At 32.9% G+C, this 23,707-nt stretch overlaps 1 protein-coding gene across 1 annotated transcript; it reads right to left on the bottom strand.

The window, feature by feature from the left end:
- Positions 1-1,806: 1,806 nt before the first annotated feature.
- Positions 1,807-21,311, bottom strand: LOC133174961 (tachykinin-like peptides receptor 99D). Its single transcript, XM_061310053.1, has 4 exons — positions 20,651-21,311; positions 6,186-6,286; positions 5,999-6,089; positions 1,807-2,034 (listed from the first exon to the last, which is right to left on the bottom strand). The coding sequence occupies exons 1-4, from the start codon at positions 21,245-21,247 to the stop codon at positions 1,807-1,809; spliced, it is 1,017 nt and encodes a 338-aa protein (XP_061166037.1). The 5' UTR covers positions 21,248-21,311.
- Between the last annotated feature and the right edge of the window lie 2,396 nt (positions 21,312-23,707).

A 23,707-nucleotide genomic window follows, 5' to 3' on the forward strand; every position in this document is an offset into this window, starting at 1 on the left:
TAAAAGAGAAAAAAAACAAAGAAAAAGTTTGAAAGTATTTCGCATAGTATATTACTTACCCTTTCTGCACTCACAAAATGTCAATATTCTGGCATAAGAAACTGAACAAGCAACAAAATTATTTTAAAGTCTTAAACTTTTTATGAATTTAAGCAGAATGGTCAAGGTTATCTCATATATTAATAAAATAAAATCAAAAGTTGGGGTCTATGATGTAAATTTTTAGATATAACTAAAAAAGCGTTAACTTTAAGATGAAATCGGGGCTATTTTTTCCCTTGACTTAAGCAATGTATTTGCTATATCTGTCCCAATATGATGATATTCATAATAATTAATTTGATAAATAATTTGGGACCAGCATAAAACTTTTCACTGCATAAAATAATTCTGTATGCAATCTGCATGGAAAAAAGGAATTCAAACTAAACAGCAGTATAAATACTTTAAACGAAAAAAAATTATAAATTTCTTCTAATTGACCTTCATAGTTCTTCACTTAATGTGGCCTTCAACTCGACATTTATTATATATGGACGACGTATTATCAATTAACAATAGTTACTTCTATCCCAGTGAGCTTGAAATAATGTAAATCCTGTATGGTACCAATTTTGATGCACCAAATGTGCATTTCGACAATTTTGTCTCTTCAGTGATGCTTATACCGAAACTTAGAAATCCGAAATATTTAAATAAGAAAAACTTTGAAGAGCTCAAAAAGGGGTGCCAAAGACTGAAGCCAAAAAGATACCACCAAGTCTGACACATCTGTTTCATATTTGGATATTTTACAGAAAAAGACTTTAATGGTAACCCAACAAGATTTATGATAAACCCGATGACTTCAATTTTTCAATCGTCAACTTCCCTTACTTATGAAGTAATATGCCCTTATCACCTGCATATGGGGTTCTTGTCTTCCAGATGATTCGATACGCAAGAGCATGCTCTACGTATGAACAATTTCTAAAAGAAGCAAGCTACTGACAAACAAATTGATGAAACAAGGATATCAACAGTCTCGTTTGAAGTCATTTGGCAAGTATTATGGTCTATACAATAACCTTGTCAGCAAATACAACCTATCATTAAGTCAAATGCTGACTGACGTTTTTCATACTAATTGTTAGGCCATTATTTACACACTGAATTGTCGACGAATTTTTCCGTTTTTCTCGATCATGACAATGAGCACACGGCGGGTGTGACCGGTCGACAAGAGATTGTCACTCCTCTATGGCACCTGATCACACCTTTGATGTTTTTTGGGGTCCCTGTTTGCTCTGCTTCCGATTTGTATTGTCTAAATGAACTTTGAGCTTGAATACTGGTCGTTACCTCCATATTTCATTAAAGCTTTTTGTATGGAATTTAATGATAGGTTTTTCAATAAAAATATTAAGATATTATTGCAAATGATAAAAATTATTTGAAACAAAAGATAAGGATTCCGAGGTTTTCATTCATTGCGTTTCCCAGGTTTCTACACACACTGTAAATCACTTTTTATCATTTTAACGTATATAGCGAACAACGTGCTCACCAAAATCTCATTCTTGCGTATATTTGTGATAAAAAAGATTATACATGTATATAACAATTAACCAAATTTGTGAGAATTTTCTGGCATAAAAGTCCTTAATACTAGTATCTACTGACCGAAAATAAGGTTTTGCGAAACTTTTGTGACCAAAAGTGATAAATTTTTCAACATAGTTTTACATCATAGATCATGAATTACAATGTACATATATGCAATGTATAAATTGTTTACACAGACATTTCTATTGTACAACGAGAGAGCTACAGTTCAGTAGTATTTGTAAATGGTCTTTTAAAGCTGACCATTCTTCTACCATGTACTCTTTGTTGAAAACTTCCGGTTTTGAGAGAGGAGACATGCGTTCTAATGAGTTGAGATCTGTGCATGCTTCCAGCACTTTCATCTGAATAGTCTGCTAAATCTTGATCTTGACGCTTGCAAAAAGAGCAGTATGGCAGTAGTTTCTGGTATTCTCGTTTGAACTTTGACTGAAAGAAAATTAATATACAGTTGTTTATAAGAAAGTTTTAATGGGGAGAACAATTTTAATGAATTGAACGAATTCAAATCAATGATAATAATTGTCAAATCTAAAGAAATGAGGCTAATCCAACTGACAGAACAATAAATGCCCTGAATATTCGTCATATTTAATCCAGTATTAAATATAAGTAAAAAAAGAAGAAGAGTTTTATCATAATCTTTCGAATGATTAAACCCCAAAACTGGAAGAGAAATAAGAATTTTTATGATATTAATTTTCTTGTAATTAAAATTAAATATTGTGGATTGATTTCTGCATTACGACGAATTTTGATGAAAACAATAAAAAAAGAATAACAAAAACAACCTTTGATGCAAAATTAGTAAAGTTAGAGTTAACTGGAGGATACAAGTATCAGATGTCTCTTTATAATGCACAAAGATAAATTCCATTTGCTTTGTAGATCATTTCTTTTGGATGTCCAAACATCACTTAAGCGTTTCCTTATAATATCTCTATTATAAGACTGAATGTAAGCATGATATTGTAGAAAATGAAACAGAACATACCAAAATGAAAACGATACTATTGCTGAAAATGAAATATATGTAGCACTATCTTAAAATGGAGACGTATTTTTTAAATGTGCTTCATTCATGCAGTTGGTAAAAATTGCATTATATATATATATATATATATATATATATATATATATATATATATATATATATATATATATATATATATATATATATATATATATCTGTAGATTGACAAATGATTACGCAATGGTTTTAATTTCGCTATGTTCGCGATTTATCATTAAACCCATCGTGAATGCTATAATTAGTTTTTAAAAACGTTTAAATGCTTATACGAAATTTAAATTAATTTCTTGCAACGTGAAATTAAAACTATCGCGATTGGTACTTTTTGAGAAATCGTGGAATTTTAACACCGTGGAATTAAAACGACTTACAGTATATATCTCCTAGTTAACTGTCCCAAAGCTGCGTATATCTTGATATTTTAGCGACCATCTAGGGCATTATTAGCGTTGATGTTAAACAATGATATAATAATATTATATAATAATACATTCACAAATATTTTCATAAAAATTCATAATTATTCCAAAAATCGCTTAACATTGATTACACTAATAATTGATACCCACTTTTATGATTATATCTTTAAATTTGCCGATTGCTAAAATAACAATTCTACTTCAGTATACTTGTGTGGAGCTGATGATAAATTGTATTTGCTGACAAGGTCTACTTGTGTGGAGAATCATCAGAACAACAAAATTCACCCTTTTTTGTGGTTTGTATCACATTGTTAACTTTTCCGCTTCGATCTTAATACCTTCAGTATCCTTAATAGTTTATTATCTTGGATGATTACCTCCATCTAAAACAATATTTGTGTATTTGAGCACAAGACTTATAAACGATAGACATATTTTGACAAGTGATTTCCTTATTAATATATCTATAAACATAAATAAAATAAAATATAAATATAAATAAAAATAAATATAAAGATTTTGTTGTCTGCGTTGTCTGCATCCCTTTTCATGGATATCTTGTACAAGGGATGCCAAACCACCGTCCAAATAAGGATTATTGATTGAGATGTTGTTTTTTTTTTCCTGACTTCCTTGTTGGGTCATTCAAGTTGACAATATGGGGTGGTTGGGTAACAATTTAGCGATTAGAACCAACCTAAATAGTTTGTTTGATTTACAATCAAATGCCTATTATAAGCCCAATTAGGAATTTCTTCCCTTCTCTTGAATGTAGTTGCAAAATTAATGATCATTTATTGCTTATTTTCTCTCAAAAGAACGAAAAAATATTGTAGGTTTAATTTAATTGGTTGCCATGACTTTTTGTCATCCCGTTAGAAATTTTGAATTTATGAGTTTTATTTAATCATTGAATTATTATTTTTTGAAGGATGTAGTCTGGTAACTGCAATGTTATATGCAAACAAATTGAGCAGAATACTTCCTTTGCACACAGTAGGTATAATTGTCACAATTAATGTATGATTAATGTCGATTGAAATATGGTGATAAACTGTGCTGATACAGAGATTTTCGGAGTTGTGAATTACAAATACACAAAACGTTTGCATAATTGTCATCTAATCTCACCCTATATGCACAGAAAATATTTTACTTTTTAAGATGTATCTAAAAAAGGCACGTATGTATATAGTTGTATTTTGTTCCATATTTTTAAACCTTATAGTGGCGTTGATTGTGTTTTGTTCCACCTACTTCTGTTACAAGTGAAATTGATGCAAAGCATCAAATCGGAAAAATATAAGATACATTCTTCTTGCAAAACTGTTTACTTAGTTTACTTTTCTGTGCATTTTTAAATATACTTTAATATTTCAGTGAATTGTTAACTATTAATCAAAAGGATAGGATTATATCGTTATCAAGATATTTGTTACAAAATAAAACAAGTATATTATATATCTAACATATATCTAAAATAATAAATTGTGAATGTCTTAATGATTTCTGACAAAAGGGACGTACAAACTTTTACATGCTGATACCCTGGATCTTTGTCACGTGATAATGCCGATGTTTTTCTTTGTCATAGACATGTATATCACAATAAGTAACAACTTTAATAAATCAGTATCTGATGAGGATTGAAAAACAAATTGAAAAAAATACAACCATTTGGACTAAGTATTAAGCAATTTTAAATTTTTTATGTATGTTATCAATGAGAAATTAATAGTATTCCATCGAACCAGTGAAAAAATAACGTCTCATTTCCTTATGTCACATTTAACACAACCATAAATAGATCGGCCTATCCTGGGACTGACAATATCCTTACAGTGTTCATTGTGTTTTGTTCCACGGTACTTTGATAATCAACTTATAGTGGCGTTATTTGTATTTTATTCCACGGTACTTTTATCCCTTTATAACGTCGTTAATTGTATTTTGTTCCAGCGGAGTTAATTGTATTTTGTTCCATGGTTCTTTTGTTCTCCCTTTATAAAGTCGTTAATTGTGTTTTGTTCCACGGTACATGTACATGTACGATATTGTATATCGGTGTTATTTGATTTTAGAAAGACTCCAATTTTGTTGTTTTCTTGAATGAAAGGATAGGATGCCTGTATTTCTGTTGTATTGGATTTACGTGAGCAGCTTATATTGATATATCACCAATACTGGTGATGTTTCGGTCATAGGTTAAACATTAGACATGGATGTTCTGGATGAGATTTCCATTTAATGAAATTTCTTTTATAATTCCAACAAGTGCATGCTTTGCCTACTCCACTAAATGTAATGTAAATACAGCATACCATTATAGAGTGTTGTGTGTAATAATTCTTTCAAACAAAATACTGATAATTAATATATTTAATAATTATTAATTAAACACTGGATATAGATGATTATTGAGTTTTATCAATATTAATAACTATGTATTATCTTTTTTGTCAGCTTATAAATAATATCCAAATTGAATCAACAAAAATTGTTGTAGTAGTATATAACTGGTGTAATTGGCGTATTTTTCTTATAAAATATTGATGATTTTCACAAAATCTGGCTGTAATGAGTTACTTCTCACTCTACAAATGTTTTAAGTATCTCGTTATTAAGAGATCGATATGAAGAGCTTAGGCATTTTGGGCTTTGAAGATTACAACTCTTTTATTGTTGATGTTGATACAGAGTTCATTCACAATCATACGAATAAAACTCTAATATGCTAGACGAAGCAAAATTTCTGCGTATGTGCAATTTTATAATTTTTTCCCCACAAATGAGTTAAGTATTCTGTACTGCGGAAACTGTATTGTTTAGTCTTATCTTGATATTGAGTAGACAGCTGTATATCCGATGAATGACAGAGTTACTATATAAATTATATATTATTTGATGCACCAGATGTGCATGTTTATTAAATACTTACATTGAGTAGACCGTAGACAAAAGGATTATAACAAGAGTTGCTCATGGCTAGCCAGTTACAGCAGAACCATATTATATGAATATTTTCGTATCTGAAATTTAAAATATCGGTTTCATATTAAGAAAAAATTAGGAGCAAAATCTAATGAATACAGAAGTATTTTGAGTTTTTGAAAATAAAATCTTACTTGTTTATATCCGGCTCTATCTGAGATGATACTTGGTAGATATGCAAAGGCATCCAAGATAATACAAATAGGCATACAACGATGATAAGCATTTTCACAACCTGAAAAAACAAACAATTTAGTATGAAACATGAAGATAACGAACAGTATTATTATATAAAGTCCATTAAAACAATACAAATTGGAAGCAGAACAAACAAGGACCTCTAAAAACATCAGAGATGGAATCAGGTGCCATGGAGGAGTGAACATTCCCAGCTGACCGGTCACACCCGCCGTGTGTTCCTTGTCATGATGGGGAAATAACGGAAAAATCCGTCGACAATTCAGTGTGTAAATAATGGGCTAACAATCAGTATGAAAAACGTCAGTCAACGTATGACTTAATTATAGATTGTATTTGCTGACATGACCATTGTATCGACCATAGAACTTATACGAAATGATGACTTTAAACGAGACTGTTGATTAGAAATTGTTCATATGTAGAACATGCTCTTGCGATCGAATCAACTGAGAGACCATACACCCCATATGCAGGTGATAAGGGTATATTGCTGCATTCGTAGGAAATTAACGATTTTGAAAAGTTAAAGTTATTACGTTTATCATAAAGCTTTGTTGTTAGAGTATCATTAACGCCTTCTTTCTTGTGAATATCTAATATGAAACATGTGTCAGACTCGGTGGTATCTTTTATTTCGAGCTCACTGGGATATACATCGAGTCGACGAATGAATGGAAGTAACTATTGTAAATTGATAATACGTCGTCGATATATCTAAATGTCGAGTTGAAGGCCCAGCAAGTGCTTTTTTCTTCTCATGTAGAAGTTTTTTTTAAAATAAATTCTGCTTCATATAAATTCAAAAATAGGTCTGCTAATGGGGGGGGGGGGGCATAAAAAAGATCCCTCACTGCTCAATGGCCCTAAGTGCCGAGAATAGATCAAAACTTGCAGCTCTCCACCGGCAAGTGGTGGCGTCTCCATAGGAGTTAAAGGAGAGGGACGTTAAACAAAAAACCAACAAAAAAAGGTAATAAGGGGGCGAAATTGGCACCCATGGGAATTCCAACAGATTGTTCGAACACCTGATCTCCAAAAACTACATAGATAATGTCAATCAGAAACTCAAGCATCTTTTTAATATCAACTTCAGAGTACTTGTGTGTACATCAGGATGTTTTTTAAACAAAATAATTTTGCAAATGACCAATGACAAGGTAAGTTCATGTATATTTACGAGTTCCATCTTTATTGAAAAAGCAGCTGTCTATGATGCCAGAAAGCCTGGATTTTAATTTGTCGTGGGGAATGGTTGTATAAAGTGTTGAAAAATTTTGATGTTATTGATTTTGGTAAAATTTTGTAATTTCAAATTTTCTAAAAGTTCCTTGCAGTTTTTAAGTATCCACATCTGATTTTCACCACTTCTCGAATATACTGTTGTACAGTACTCCTGAAGTTTTCTGTAGGATATTCCACACAATAAAAATAATATTAATTTATTAATTATGAAATTAATTTATTTGGGGTATCTTCAAAACATTTGTACATGATATGTATTATTTTCAAGTTTACCAGCCAAAAATTATGTCGTAGAGCGATATCTGCATAGGAAGCAGATTTGGAAAATAGTTTGAAAATACAATACGGTTGAAAACAGAATACGAGATGATTCTACAGTTTGGGTCCTTTATGGAATTGCAAACGTGATGGAATTCCATATACTTCAGTCAACTGACACTGCTTACTGCCACTGACAACTGCTTACAGCGAAAACCAAGACACATAAATAATATTTTAGAGAAAGGATCCAAATAATTATTAGTTATCTTTCATTATAACTCATACTACATTAATTATATCAATAAGATGATGTTTTACAGGAGGGTAAGGGTAGTTTCTATTTTTGCATCCCTTTATGAAAAAGGAAATCATTGCGTAATTGAAATGTCCCTAGTTCAATATATTACAAATTCAATAGCTTATGTTGGTACAGTGATGAGTCCTGCAGATTTGACACACTACGTGATGTCGTACTTTAGATTTGACACACTACGTGATGTCGTACTTTAGATTTGACACACTACGTGATGTCGTACTTTAGATTTGACACAGTAGGTTATGCCGTACTTTAGATTTGACACACTACGTGATGTCGTACTTTAGATTTGACACAGTAGGTGATGCCGTACTTTACTTTTCTTGAAAATTAGTGGAATTTGTTTTAAAAATTAATATTGAGGCGAGAATATGAGACATTAGCGTCTATGTTTTAGGGAATAATGTTGAGTATACGCAAGTGGTAATTAAAAGGCAGGAGATCATATTTATCGCCAGGATGGGACTGGGGCCAAAAAAATAATTGATTGAATAAGAAACACTTGGCCCCAAACCTAACATAATGAACAAGCATTCTGAGAGTATTGCATTAGCAATACTAGTCCCCTACCGGCAAGTGTAATCTGGTTCCTGTTAAGAATTGAAAATGCCATAATTCCGTCAAAAATTAATGAAGCGGGACGAAATGCAAACTTGATCTATAACTAATCAAGGTAAAGCCACATACCAAAAATCAGCTCAATATCTGAAAGCGTTTAGAAGAAAATTGCGGAAAACCCCTAAAAATTGAAAAGGCCGTAATTCCGTCAAAAATCAGTGAAGCGGAACGAAATGCAAACTTGATCTGTAACTCATCAAGATACACTCACATACCAAAAATCAGCTCAATATCTGCAAGCGTTTAGGAGAAAAGTGCGGAAAACCAAGTGGGACAGACTGACAGACAGACAGAGGGACAGACAGACAGACAGACAGACGGACAGGCAGACAGACAGACAGACGGACGGACAGACGGACGGACAGACTCAGAGGAAACCTATAGTCCCCTCCGGTTTCACCGGTAGGGGACTAATAAAAATATACCCGGTATGTCCCAGGCTCATGTGAAAAAGTGAAATTATTTCCATACATAGAGGGTTTTCAAAATGTTTGTGGACTAGCGCAATAAAATTAAAACCGCTTTTTTAAATCAATGAATTTTTACAAATTTAGTTAGCATCATCTTTTCTATCTATAGAATAAACCATAAATCATAAGTTTTTTAAATAAATTGTTAATATTTTTGTAAGCAATAGTATGTCCAGGCGGCGCAACCTCAAATATGACGTTCTTTCTACCAGAGTATTACTGAGAAAAACTCTTTTGATATGAGCAATTGTCATCAAAAAATCCCGTTATTTCAGGCATTTGATACGCATTTGACACAATTGTTTCGTAAACTTTGCTATTTTTTACCGAATTCTAGATCTGTAAGTTCTATGAAATTTTATCCGTAATTATTATATGGAGTGTCCAAACAATCAATTAAGGGCTTGAAAATGACGTCAAAAAGGGGGAGGGTTTCTTTTTCCAACATTCTATAAAGTTTCGCTCCTAGAAAAACTGATATAGAGCTAAGGAATGTTTAAATGGGCTACAGAAAAATAAAATGCACCCAAAGTACATATGCAATTAATTTTGAATGCCCAAAAAGATTCAGAGAGATGAAAGATGCACAGTTAAAGTCGATATGTAATAAGGGTGTCAAAAGTCAGTCACGTCGAAAAGCAACATTGTTCATGTGTGGTAGAAATTGAACTCCAACAAGCTAAGTATTCTGGCATAATCAAGTAAGGATCTTTCCCTATGTATAGATCCATTTACAATATTAAATGCATTGAAAGCTGTTCATGACATTGTGAAGTCATATAAACCAAGACGGACTTAAGGCCTTACTTAACTCCAGGTAATCTCATCAAGATAAGTGTATGAGGTGGAGAGAGCGAATATTGAGAAACAATGACGTTGTCGGACGTCATGAAACTAAACGGTGACAGCGCCGGGTGATCATATAAAGTCTTTTTTATTTTAGAATAATTTGACAAATTATCAACGTATCAAGCTAAAATTGTCAACATTTCTTAAACTTTTGTTGTTTATGTTCCTTATAAATTTTGTAAGCAAGAGTACATAGTATTCTTTAATTTTATCGCATCAGTCCACGAACCTTTTGATAACCTCTCGTACATAATATAACCTTAATTAACATCATGAAATGTATGGAGATAACGAACAGTTTTCAAGCTCAAAAGCATTAATAGTATTTTTTAAATCTTAAATGATGTATTGATTTCCAGACAATTTAGAAATGTAAAATATTTCGCACTTAAGGCCAGGTCTAAATTGTTTATAAAAGAAGGGACCTGTGATTTGAAGGTTTATATCAGGATGATGAATTACTATTCATATATAGCAATGAAGTGTTCTATCACTCCATTGTAAAATACAGTAATATAAATATATAAAAGTTAATATTGAGTTACATAAGTACATGTATTTACACACATATTGTATGATTTTCTTGATTTGCCAATTATTTTAAGTGATAATTTTTGTTTTACATTGTTTGATGGAAGAAAATATGAAAGTCCCATCTATACTTATGTTGTAAATAAAAATTGGTTGTCCCACCCTCATGCTTAGAGACGTACCTGTTACATTAATACTTCGCACCGGTTCCACCGGGTGATAAAAAAAAAAAAAAGATGTAGGCTTTACATACATTCCCGTGTTGTCCAGAGTAAAAAACTTTGTTAAGAGAACAATTATTGTAACAATTTTATCAGAAACTTTTATTTATAGGTTTTCAGAACAGCATAAGAATTTTTTTTCTTTTTATAGGAAACTGAATTTAGTTATTGCTATTTCGTCATTTAGCTGGGATATATTGATATATTTGCAATGAAGTAGCAGTTAGTTTATTACTTTACCATTCAAATTGGCGGGAAATCACTTTCATGAAAATTGTTTGGCCTTCTAAAATTCAAGATGCCAAGGAAGTCTAAATTGATATTTTCATGAAGAGATCTTAAGAGATCTCGTTTAAAGTCATCATTTCGTAAGTTCTATGCTCGATACAATGACCTTGTCAGCAAATACAATTTATCGTTGAGTCAAATGCTGACTGACGTTTTTCATACAAATTGTTAGGCCATTATTTACACACTGAATTGTCGACGGATTTTTCCGTTATTTACCGATCACGACAAGGAGCACACGGCGGGTGTGACCGGTCGGCAGGGGATGCTCACTCCTCCATGGCACCTGATCCCACCTCTGATGTTTGGAGGTCCGTGTTTGCTCTGATCCTATTTTGTATTGTTTGATGGACTTTTGAGCCTGAATACTGTTCGTTATCTTCATATATTTCACTTAAATGATTGATAACTACCTTTTTACAAAGTATTTGTAGCACCAGATAAACTGATATAATCTTGGTAGCAGCTTTTCTTTCACTCTCCATCTTTCTATTTTAGGTTTGGCTCGAAGAATATAATGGGCATTAAGATTCTCTTTTGACATGATGAGAAAATAGCGTGTAATGAGGGCTTTTAAAGTAGAATGATTTTGAGCTTGAAGTTCCAAACTGTCGTAAAATGTGTCAGTTTACATACTTCTCAAATATAGCTTACAGAGAACAAGATTCACGCAAAGTAGTCATTAGTTCGAGGAAACGTGGTCATCTTACAGGGCAGAATCAGCGTGAACAGCGGAATCTAGTGGTACATTTTTCAAACTTATTTTCCCCCTGATCATCTACTATATTCGTGTAAAGATTCGGAAAGTGAATAACATATGACAAAGTGTTTTGTTATGTAAGAATTTAAAGGTATCTATTGATGTTTAAGTAGATAATACTAGTGTCCATGTCACATTAGATATAAATATCAATAACAACAACTTGAAAATATAAGAATGTAATTATTTATATATGAAAGAGAAATTACTAATACTAGTATTGCAACTGAAATCATAATACATTTTGAGGAATATGAAAATAAGGAAACACCAATGCTTTCATCATGGTTTAGAAAAGTATTGCTTAACTGGTTCAATGGTTGTGTTGAATGAAACAATATTTCTGCAAAAAGTGATACACGATCTCACGGAGCGTTTGCCCTAATGAAATTAAAATCCTGAAGCTGTCTCTAAAGAATTTAGAAGAAAAATGTCGAAATAAGATTCTGTATTTACCAGAGGTATGTCGAGATAAGATTCAGAATTTACCAGAGGTATGTCGAGACAAGATTCAGTATTTACCAGAGGTATGTCGAGATAAGATTCAATATTTACCAGAGGTATGTCGAGACAAGATTCAGTATTTACCAGAGGTATCCCTCCCGACAAGATTCAGTAACACTGAACTTTCAAATATCAATATCTACATTCCTCCCGATAAATTAAAGATCAGGCTATTTGACATCATTGACAACTTAATCTTTTTTTAATGAATGGAAGTCGGAAATTTTCCGACCTTGTCATTGGTCACCTGCAGACTTACTTTGTTAAAACATTCTGATTGATTCTTCACACAAGTACTCTGAAGTTGATGTTAAAAAGATGCCTGATTTTCTCATTGACAATATTTATGAGGTCTTTGGAGACCAGGTTTTCCAACAATTCGTAGGAATTCCCATAGGTAATAACTGTGCGCCTTTAATTGAGTACCTGTTCTTGTGTTCTTACGAAGCAGAATTGATACACAAACTTCTGCATGAAAGGAAGTCTCTTGATGTGACCTTCAATTCGACATTTACATATACAGAGGAAGTTTTATCAATTAACAATAATATATTTCATTCATACATTGATTCGATATATCCCTTTGAACTCGAAATAAATGACCCTACGGAGCATGACATAACTGCTTCATCTTCAGATATTTTAATACAATGACAATGATTGCAAGCTAACAACTAAATTTTATGATAAACGTGATGATTGATTGATTAATTGTTGTTTTACGCCCCCTTCGAAAATTTTTCACTCATAGAGAGACACCACATACCGGCGAAGGGCTTCAAATTTAAGCCCTTACACGGTACTCTGGGCCATTTTCCAGTGAGGGACTTTATCGTTAAATGCCTGCCGTGACATGGGCCTCGGGTTTTTAAAGTCTCCTCCGAAAGACCCACAACTTTCACTTCAAAGTACCGAGCGCTTGGCAAAGGAACAGTTAGCGCCCAATTTTTTTTTATCGAATTAGTTGAGTGGCGGCCAAGGTTTGAAACGACGACTCAAGGAGAAAGCAATCCACCCACTGACGGTTGATAAACGTGATGACTTTAAATTTTCTATCATCAACTTCCCTTATCTATGAAGCCATATACTATTATCACCTGGTGATGCTTATATTTCCCATTTGATTCGATGCACAAGAGCATGCTCCTCATTCCAAAACGAGACAGGATACCGACAAACAAGCTGATGATGCAAGAAACCTCATTTGAAGTCAATATTTTGCAAAGTCTACTGTCGATATACAGTGATCTTATTTGCACATAAGATGTTTCGTAAGGTCGAATGTCAAATGGTGACAGATTGTTAGGCAATTTTTATTCATACTGAATTTACTACGGATTTTCTCCGTTTACCTTGAGAACACACGACCGGTGTAACCAGTCGACAAGGAATGCTTACTCCTCAATGGCACCTGATCCCAACTCTGATTTTAGTCTGTGTTTGCTCTGTTCAAAATTTGTATTTAGGTTTTATTTCTATATTCTTTTTACACCCGGGCTCTTCTAGATCCTCACGGCCGCAACATAATAAAATGGCAATAAAATTACGAGTTCATAAAGCCTAGGGTAAATTTCTGAAGAACCACCAACAGGTGCTTGTTTTTGAAATAAAAGTTAACGTCATGATATAATACCACAAGGTATTTAACTCCGAAATAAAAGCTGTGCCCCCTCCCAAAAATTGCAATCATATTTACTTTCAGAGAAAATGCAGCGGAAAAGCATTTCCTACTATTTTCTTGTACAATTCTTCTAAAATACGTTATCTGCAAAACCATATATGGTAGGCTTGTCTTTATTATCTCATTTCTGTGTAAAATTGTGTACCGAGCGGAAAAATTATTCACACCAAGATATGCTATTTACGGGTCTTTGACAGAATACTTTCCGTAATTTGATTGGTTAAAAGGCTGTTTAAAAATTACATGTATATCATATTTAATAATTAAAATATTTGAACACTTAGGTTGAATTTTTCAACACAGTAATTACTTCAACCTTCAACTCAACGAAGTTAGTGGGGTGGGGGTGGGGGCTATGTAATACTCTTGGTGTCGGTTTTGGTGTCCAAGGTTAAAGGGTTTGGAGCAGATTTCTTTTCAAGTACTTTTATGCTCTATCTTAATCAGATATGCATGGAAGATGCTTCTGGTATGTTTCATTGTACCAGTCAAAATTTCAGATACTGCAAATTCAGCTAAAGAATGACCATGTTAATGTTTTGGAGCAGGTTAAAGTTTTTGGAGCAGGTCTCATTTCCAAGAAACTATAGACCCTATATTGACCAAACTTGCATGAATAATACTTCTAAGGATGCACACTACTGGACTTGCATCAAATGCTGCATCAGACTTACATTTTCCAGACGAGTGACCAGGATATAGTCTTTGGAGCAGGTTCATTCTAAAGTAACTGTAAGCCATATGTTGTCCAAAGTTGAATGAGTGATGCATTTAAGGATGCTTACTATTGGACTTGCCACGATACTGGATCTGAAATACATTCTCCGGATGATCGACCAGCTTAAAGTTTTTGGAGCTGGTCCATTCTCAAATTGCAAACTTGCATAGATGCTATACCTAAGGATGCACACTACTGGACTTGCTTCGGATGCTGAATTTGACCTTTTTGGAGCAGGTCCTTTACCAAGAAACTATAAGGACTCTCTGAACCAAACTTGCATTGATGATGCCACAGGGTGAAACTCTGCTATTCGGTTAACTGAAAGGAGGCTGAAAGTTTACTGATAGGTGATTGAATGGCATAGCTCTGCCATTCAGTGACCTTTCACGACTTTTCAGTGACCATTCAATTAAATAAATGATGCAGATCATTCTGTGTGCATCAACGGATGAACGCTTGCTCCAGATACTGGATTTAACTTACATTTTCTGGATGAGTGATATGAAAAAGCTGATGGAATTTCCCATTGACACTATCTATGTAGTCTTTGGAGACGAGGTATTCCAACAATCTGTTGGAATTGTTGTTGGCACTAATTGTGCTTCTTTATTTGACAACGGTTTTATTTTTTAAAAATATATTCTTTTATATTTTTATGATGCAGAATCTATTCAAAAACCTACAGGAGAAGAAGAAAATTTGTTATGGCTTTCAATTCAAAATTTTGATATATCGACGATGATTTATCAGTTAATAATTGTTATCTTCATTCATATGTCAACTTGATATACAGTAGATCGGAAAATTTACACGATGGCAAAATTTCACTATGTTCAAGAATTATCATTTTTCCGTGAAATTTTTACCCACAATGAATAAATTTATCAGATCACACAATTAAGTATCTGTCATGGGCCGCGCGTCTATAGCGCAAAATTAAAACTGTCGGGATTGGTGTACTTGTAACAAATTGTCTAATTAACACGACTTAAAGTATGAAGTCAAGTCTGCCTTATCTGCTTCATACTTGGATATTTTACTGACTGTAGGCGTTAATGGCGAACTAGCAACTGTATGGCAAACTGGAGGAGTTCAGCTTTTCCATCGTCAACTTTCCCTTTTTAGGTGTCAATATTCCACAATCATATGCATAAGGTGTTTATATCTCCCAACCGATTCGATACTCTGGGTACAATCAATTTCAAAATCAGATGCAGGTTACAGACAAATAAGTTGATGTAACAGGGTTTTCAATTATCATTTAAAGTCAGCATTCCCATTTAACGTTGGCAGATTCTTTGGTTGTTTATAATGTCTGTTTATGAATAGAAACCTATCTTGGAGTCGTATTTCGATTGACATGTTTTCCACCCATTCTTAGGTCATTGTTTTATACCATTTGGTATTATACCATATTTCAATAAACTGAATGTCATGTTTTATGAAATCTGAAGTAATCAGAACCTCAGTACTTTTGTCTGAGAAGGGTAAATAACATACATGTAATTTGTTTACCAGTGTTTCCCCCCTGTTGTTTAAATAAGGCAAAGTTACTGTTCATATTACTGTAATGTTAAATCAGAAGCTAAGAATGCTGCAACCAATTAGAAATATAATTGATAAATAATCCTATAATAAAAGTTCATCTATAAGACAAACCAATGCCTCAATAAACTGCTCCAGAATAAAATGTTTCCATTTTTCACGGTCTGTAAAGTTTACGAAATGATGATAATGGTAATTTAAAACTTTATAGCGAATCAAAGTAGAGGAGTTACAAAAAGGGTTACGAATACAGAGGATGCAAACGGAATAATCTAGTGTCAAATTTGGGGATGATGCATGCTAATCAATAGGGCTTATTTCAAGAATTTTTTGAAGTGCATGTTTGAAAGGAAATTAAATATTTGAAATACATTGAAACAGGGTATTACTTCGCCATTATATTATGTTAAATATGCGATAACGTACAGTGATCGATCAAAAAAAAAAATAAAAATCAAACATTATTAACTGTGAACAGGGCATAAAACACTGACCCTTGAAATTCTAGAGGTGAGATCAGTGGTCTAAGAGGAGTAAGCATCCCTTGTCGACCGGTCACACCTGCAGTGATCCCCCAGTATTGATCAGATAGAATGAATATCCCGTCGTCAAATTTAGTATAAAAATAAAAAGTCCTAACAGTTGGTATGAAAAACTCACCCAAAATACGACCCAGTGATACATGTAGTTTATAGGTAGCCATCAAGGTCATTAAAACGACCATAGAATTTACGAAATGCTAACTTTAATTTATCAGAAAGTGTGGCGGTATATACAATTTATAATCCAATTTTCCAATTCTTCTCAAATACATATCCTTTATGTGCTATGCTAGGTGAATTTACACAAATTAGATGGAAGAGAGTGCCCATAATCCAGTGTTTCAAGTCTTAAAGTGAGCAGGAAGTTGTAGCTATTCGGTCATCTTCTCGCTCTCCAGGACTTAGGATAAAAGATATTAATTAAACACAAATGTTAACCTTGTTTGGTTGAAATTATAGTCAAAAGAAATTTGATTAGTAACATGAATTTTTTGTATTTAGCAAGGATTTATTTTTGCAAACAGTGTCCCTTTTGCAAGATGTCGTGAGTGCCTAGAACCATTCATTTTCTTTCTCTCTCTCTCTCTCTCTCTCTCTCTCTTTTTTTTTAACAAAAAATAAGCAATCTACAATGAAAATGTGTTTTTATTAGCAAAAATTTGTTTATTAACTTTTAAAAAACAAGATTTTTGTTGAAATTGCAACATTTCTACCAAATAATATATTTGTTCAACTTATTATGAAATTTAAGTAGTATGATAAGATATAATTCAAACATATTGAGATGTTGGAGGTGCATAGAACTATTCATTTTTTTCTTAAATTACACAAAAAATAAACAGCTTACAAGGAAAATGTGTTTCTTTCAGCATTTCAGCAAAAATCTTGTATATTTTACATCAAATATTCCAAATTTAAAAAAAAATATATTTATACAAAATTGCAACACATTTACATATACATGTAATATCTTCAACAATAATGTTTAATATTGACATCTTAAATTTAAGCAGTGTGATTACATATGTCTGAAACGTATTTCCTGATGTTTGAAACAAATTTCACTCGTTGATGTTGATGTTACAAGGATTTCAACAACCCCGTTTAAAATTAGCTTTTTGCTAATTCTGATTAGCTATAATAACCTTGTTTGCAATCTCAATCTTTCGTTATGTCGTATTTTGTCTGACATGTCGCATACCATCTGATAGGTCATTGTTTTATACTAAATTTGACTACGGAATACTACGTCTACCTGATCAATATAGGGCTAACGGCGGGTGTGACCGGTCGACGTGGGATGCTTGCTCCTCCTAGGCACCTGATCCCACCTCCATGGGTCTGTGTTTTGCCCTGCATGTTCACGATGCATTTTGTTTACTTGATTTATGAGATTGTTCACTATTCGGTATCTTCACCTTTTACATTAAACATATACTGAAAATCTTCACGTTTAAAACTTATTTTCAACACACTCTTACGAAAATATGTTCCAAAACATATCAAACCACTGAGCTAATTTCGACTATTTTTTGTATGCAGCATCAATTGATAAAGTGAAACAAAGATTATGAATTTCATGGTGTCTGTCTTCCTGGGCTAATAAGTTTATCAAATATTGAAAATAAATTATATCTTACAGTTTATTTTTAACTACTCATGGAATTTAGCAGAAAAATGGTTTTCATGATTAAAATGATTAATCAACCATCCTTTTACCAAAATTGGGAAATTCATACCCTTTTGGCCCATGGTTCAGACTCTGGGATGGGGCTTAGTTTGTCATATATTGAAAATAAATTACATCACTGAAAATCATCTACAATCAATGACATTCAGTGAGCAATCTACATGTATTTACATGATTATGATAAACATTTAGTCCTCTACAAAAATTTTGAAATTCACTCCATCCCCAGCAAATGGGTCAGGCCCATTGTAGGGTTAAATTGAAAATACAGTATGAATTTGACGATCTACTTTTCAAAGGACATTTAGTTGGCAAACTGATGATATGATTACAATTAATGCATAACCTTTTGCCAAAATTGTAAATTCAAGTCCTCTGGATTCAGTGTTCAGGTCAAGGATGAGGCCAAGTTGGTCATATATTGAAAGTACACTACATCTTTGAAAATCTTATTTAATAATAGACATCTGGCATACAAACTTTTTGAATGATTGTAATTAACAATTGGCAGGATCTTTATTAACACTTAGCCCTCTATATAAAATGTCAGATTTATGGTTCCTGACCCATTGTTCATGTTCCAGGGTGAGGTTAAGTTTATCATATATTGAAATATATTTCTTTGAAATTTTTTATCAATACTAATGGATATGTGGTATGTCTATTGCTTACATGATTAGATAAGTAGCTAGTCCTCTACAGAAATAAAATCCGGATCCCCCCAGGGTCGTCAAATAATAAAATCAAATCATTGCTGTGACAACATTCATTTTAACAGTTTAATATTAGTTTCTATTATTTTACTTTCTCAAAAATGACATCCTTCAATTTTCGATTGTTACTTGAACGAAACGAAATAAATTCATGATTAATAAACAATCAGCAAAGTTTAATCTTACATATACAATGCTTGTTTTGAAACAGATTATTATGTATCATATAGAAATCAAATTAAACAGAATTTACAAAGTTATCCATTACAGTTGCATTCTTCTATAAACTCACTCTCATTGGTTGTTATTAGCTTTCTCTCATTGGTTGTTATTAGCTTACTCTCATTGGTTGTTATTAGCTCACTCTCATTGGTTGTTATCAGAAATTTTAGCGGTATATATACAGATATACTTCAAACATCTGCATTATTTTCTGTATTTGTATAGTTCAAATTCCCCTTTTCCTTTTCAATTCCCAATTATCATTTTCTAGATTGTCTTACTCGTGATCTAATGCATTGTTGTCAGCTCTATACGTGTTCTAAGGAAGAAAAATTTCGTTCCACCTCTCTAATCCGAGCTGATCCAACCACTTCAGATTCCTACTACAATGTAGCCGATTTAACAATATCGGGATCTCTTACGTAAATCAATATTCGAAATAAATGTTAAAACATAGATTGTAGATTGAAAGTAACTTAGGTATGATATATGCCTCCTCCAATTCTGGAATATCAGACAGTATTTGGTCCTGCCTCAATCTGTGCTTTTTCATTCAGAATTGTACTTGACACATATATCATTTTAAGTGTACGTAACCTTAACGTCTTTACTCCTGTAGTTCTAGGAGATAAGTTACAATGAGTATGATAATAATGACAGAGTTCTGACCAAACTATAAAATGTTTGCCCAGTTCCAGGTGGACTCAAAGTGGACATAGGCCGAGAAGCTCATGATACTTAGTTTGGAATCTATTGCACTTTGTTCTGAGTTTTGTGAAAGACGAAGAATATCATTTGTCTAAAATTAAATTCAAATCATTAGAAAGGAATCTGAGGTTAATTAACAAATCGATTATCTTGGATTAACCTGTATTGTGTTAATATTGTTTACTTGAAATTGATATTTGATTTGAAACAAACATGGCCATACTGGCTTAATCATGATCTATCATGTTATTTTAGGGAAAACCCGGAAAGTGGGCTAGGATCCTTATCATGCCCTGTTTATTACATGAATACGTTATTTGTCTTGTTCCTGTATCTTAAATAAAATCTTTTTAAAAATTGTCATACCCCGGTGTTTACTCCTTGACATGCGATACCAGTAACTCTCAGGGTTAAGATTTGTCATATTTGATATCACTTTATTCACAACCCGAACTTTATTTGTAATCATTGATGTAGCTGTTTTATATGTTCTTACAAGATAAGAAAGAATTATACCTTTTTACGATTCCTTGTTCTGGTTACTTCCTGTCTATCCAAAGATTGTCCTGGAGCTTTCGTCCCCCATATTCTATACACAATACGAAAGTATGTAATGTTTATAACCACCAGAGGCAGTGCGTACTGGATGATAAAAAGAAAATATATGTGAAGGCTCCTAAACATTTCGGAGGGGTAGGCATGTGAACAAAATGGTTTCATCTGGTCCAGGAATGGCTCATCAGGAACGAAGATGACCTTGAAGAAAATCAAGTTAGGCAAACTTGAGATTATTCCAAATAACCAAATATTTACAAGAAGCAATACAGCCACTTTCATTTGTATGCCTGCTTTAAGAGGATACATTACAGCTATGTATCTATCTATGGAAATGATTGTCAAGGTAAACACAGACACACACACGGACAGGTTTTTGATGAATGGCGCCAAAGGACACAAGAAATATGGTACAACCCAGCGCTGAAGTAAAGCAGCTTGGAATTGAAATGGTATGGAAAACACTCCAATGATGACATCAGCAAATGCAAGGTTGGCAATGAAAATGTTGGTAATGGACTGCATTTTCTTGTTTCTAAAAATCACAAACATAACCATAACATTTCCTAGTACAGCTATTAAAGAGATTGATCCATAAAGAAAAGCCAATAGGACCAAAAGTCCGGTGGATACTTGATGTGGTCTTTCTTGCTCATTGCCACCCTCCTTCGTCGAATTCGAGATATTTCTCAAAAGAATTTCAATTATGGTTAAATTTAAATTGACATTATATCCATCCATCATCATATTTTTGAGCATCAATTATCACAGAAGGACACCTTAAAATGATAAGCCTAAATTGAATTTGAAATTCTGTACATTGTAATGGCTGAGATGATGATCAGTAGGTCCATCGTGCAAGAGATTCTTGTTCGGATTGATTTATATCATACTATGCCTTTACTATATACCATGACCACCCATTTAATGAATGCAAGATGAAACCCGTGGGGAACATTGGAAATCAATGCTACTTATGAATCAATCAGTAGATTTCATTAAAAGACGACCACATATTTCTAGCAAATACAGAACACACTCTGCTGGTCAGAGGGCTAAAGGGCTTATAACATTCGGATTTAATTTTGTGTATTTTTTTTTTCAATGTGTGTTTATATTACTAGATGGACTTTCTGCATTATTTCTGATTGTACTATATCTTGACTTCACAATTTTAGTATTTATCTACTTTATTTGTGTATATGTACATGTATTTGCATTGACATTCATTGACATAACATAAAAATTATTTATTCATCGCATTGTGATTATATAAAGACATTGCTAATAAGAATATAAGAAAAAAAACACACCCTCAAGATATATGAAATCAAACGTGTCCCAGAAAAGATCATATATGAACATGTACATAAACAGTCTGGTTTTTATTAATTTACTTTATATAATCGAATGGGGACAAAATGTCTGGATAAAATTCAACATTTTTGTTTTTCATTGTTGTTTATTCCATATTTTCCGAACTGAAACAGAAAATATTTACTCATTTTTTTCTGTCTGGCAATTTGACATTTTTTTCAAAGTTCCCTCAATTACCTAACAATCCAATAAGAACATGGCTGTTCATCAATGTTTAAAGGACATGGTTTGTGTTACTACAAAAACAATTGCATGGAGCTTTAAAATTTTTTCATCCAAGCCTTTTAGCAAATTATTTCTTTTGAAAGTATTGGATGGACCTCATTCATTTTCAATAAAAGTATTTCATACTTTGAATGAAATTGGAAGATAACTAATAGTAATTCATTGTGAGCAGACCAAACACGGACCCATGAAACAGATATGGGATCAAGTTTGAGGTGTCTTGAAGAGAAGGCTTCCCCTGTTGTTCGGACAGACCCGCTGTATGCTCTTTGTCATGATCGGGTAAACTGAGAAATTCATAAACAAATCACGAATGAAAATAATAACCAAACAATATGATTGTATGAAAAGCGTCAGTCATTATTCAACGTAGTAATTATTTCATTTGTAATTTATTTTTCATGTATAAACAAGGCCATTGTATCGTCCATAGAGTATGCAAAATGTCAACTTTAACAATATTTTGATACCCTTTAACACCAACTTTTTTTTTTTTTATCAATAACCTGCTTCGCTTTAAAAATTGTTCGTACGTGGAACATTCTCTTATGTATCGAATCAACTGGGAAACATTAAACCTTGTTTATACATTTGATTCATATTTGGATATTTGATGTTACAACGATTTCAACAACCAACCTAGTTAAAAGTAAGCTGTTCGCAAATTCTACGGACGTTATAATGGCCCTATTTATAAATACAATCTAAAATTGGGTCGTATTTTGTCTGATTTGTTTGATACCATAACTTAGTCCATTGCGTTTTTTATATCAAATTTGACTTTGGATTACTCCGTCTACCTGATCAATACATAGGGCCCACAGACAGGTCAATAGGGAATGCTTACTCCTCCTAGGCCCCTGTTGATCCCACTTTCTGTTTTTCCCTGTTCACGATTTGTTTTCCTTACTGGTTTTATGAGATTGTTCACTGTTTGTTATATTCAAACAATTTACATACAGGTGATCATGGTATATTTCTACATGAATAAGGGAAGATAAGGACAGAGAAGTTGAAGTTTATCATAAAGTTTAGCTATTAGTTTGTTATAGATGTCTTTCTCTAGTAAATATCCAATAAGAAATAGATTTGCCATAATCATTGGTGTCTTTTATTTCCAGTTCAATGATATACGTCTAATTAATGTATGAATGTAAATGAATATTACTAATCGATAAAACGTCGTCGATATATCTAAATGTCGCATTGATGTTTGTTTGTATGTTGTTTAACGTCCCTCTCGAGAATTTTTCACTCATATGGAGACGCCACCACTTGCCGGTGGAGAGCTGCAAATTTTGTCCTATACTCGGCACTTACCGCCATTGAGCAGTGAGGGATCTTTTTCGTGCCAGCACCTACTGCGACACGGGACCTCGGTTTATACGGTCTCATCCGAAGGACCGGTCTCCACGT

The sequence above is a fragment of the Saccostrea echinata genome, unplaced genomic scaffold (genome assembly GCF_033153115.1).
Source record: "Saccostrea echinata isolate AGI-Se365-2 ecotype Australia unplaced genomic scaffold, CSIRO_AGI_Sech_v1 ptg000060l, whole genome shotgun sequence".
NCBI lineage: Eukaryota > Metazoa > Mollusca > Bivalvia > Ostreida > Ostreidae > Saccostrea > Saccostrea echinata.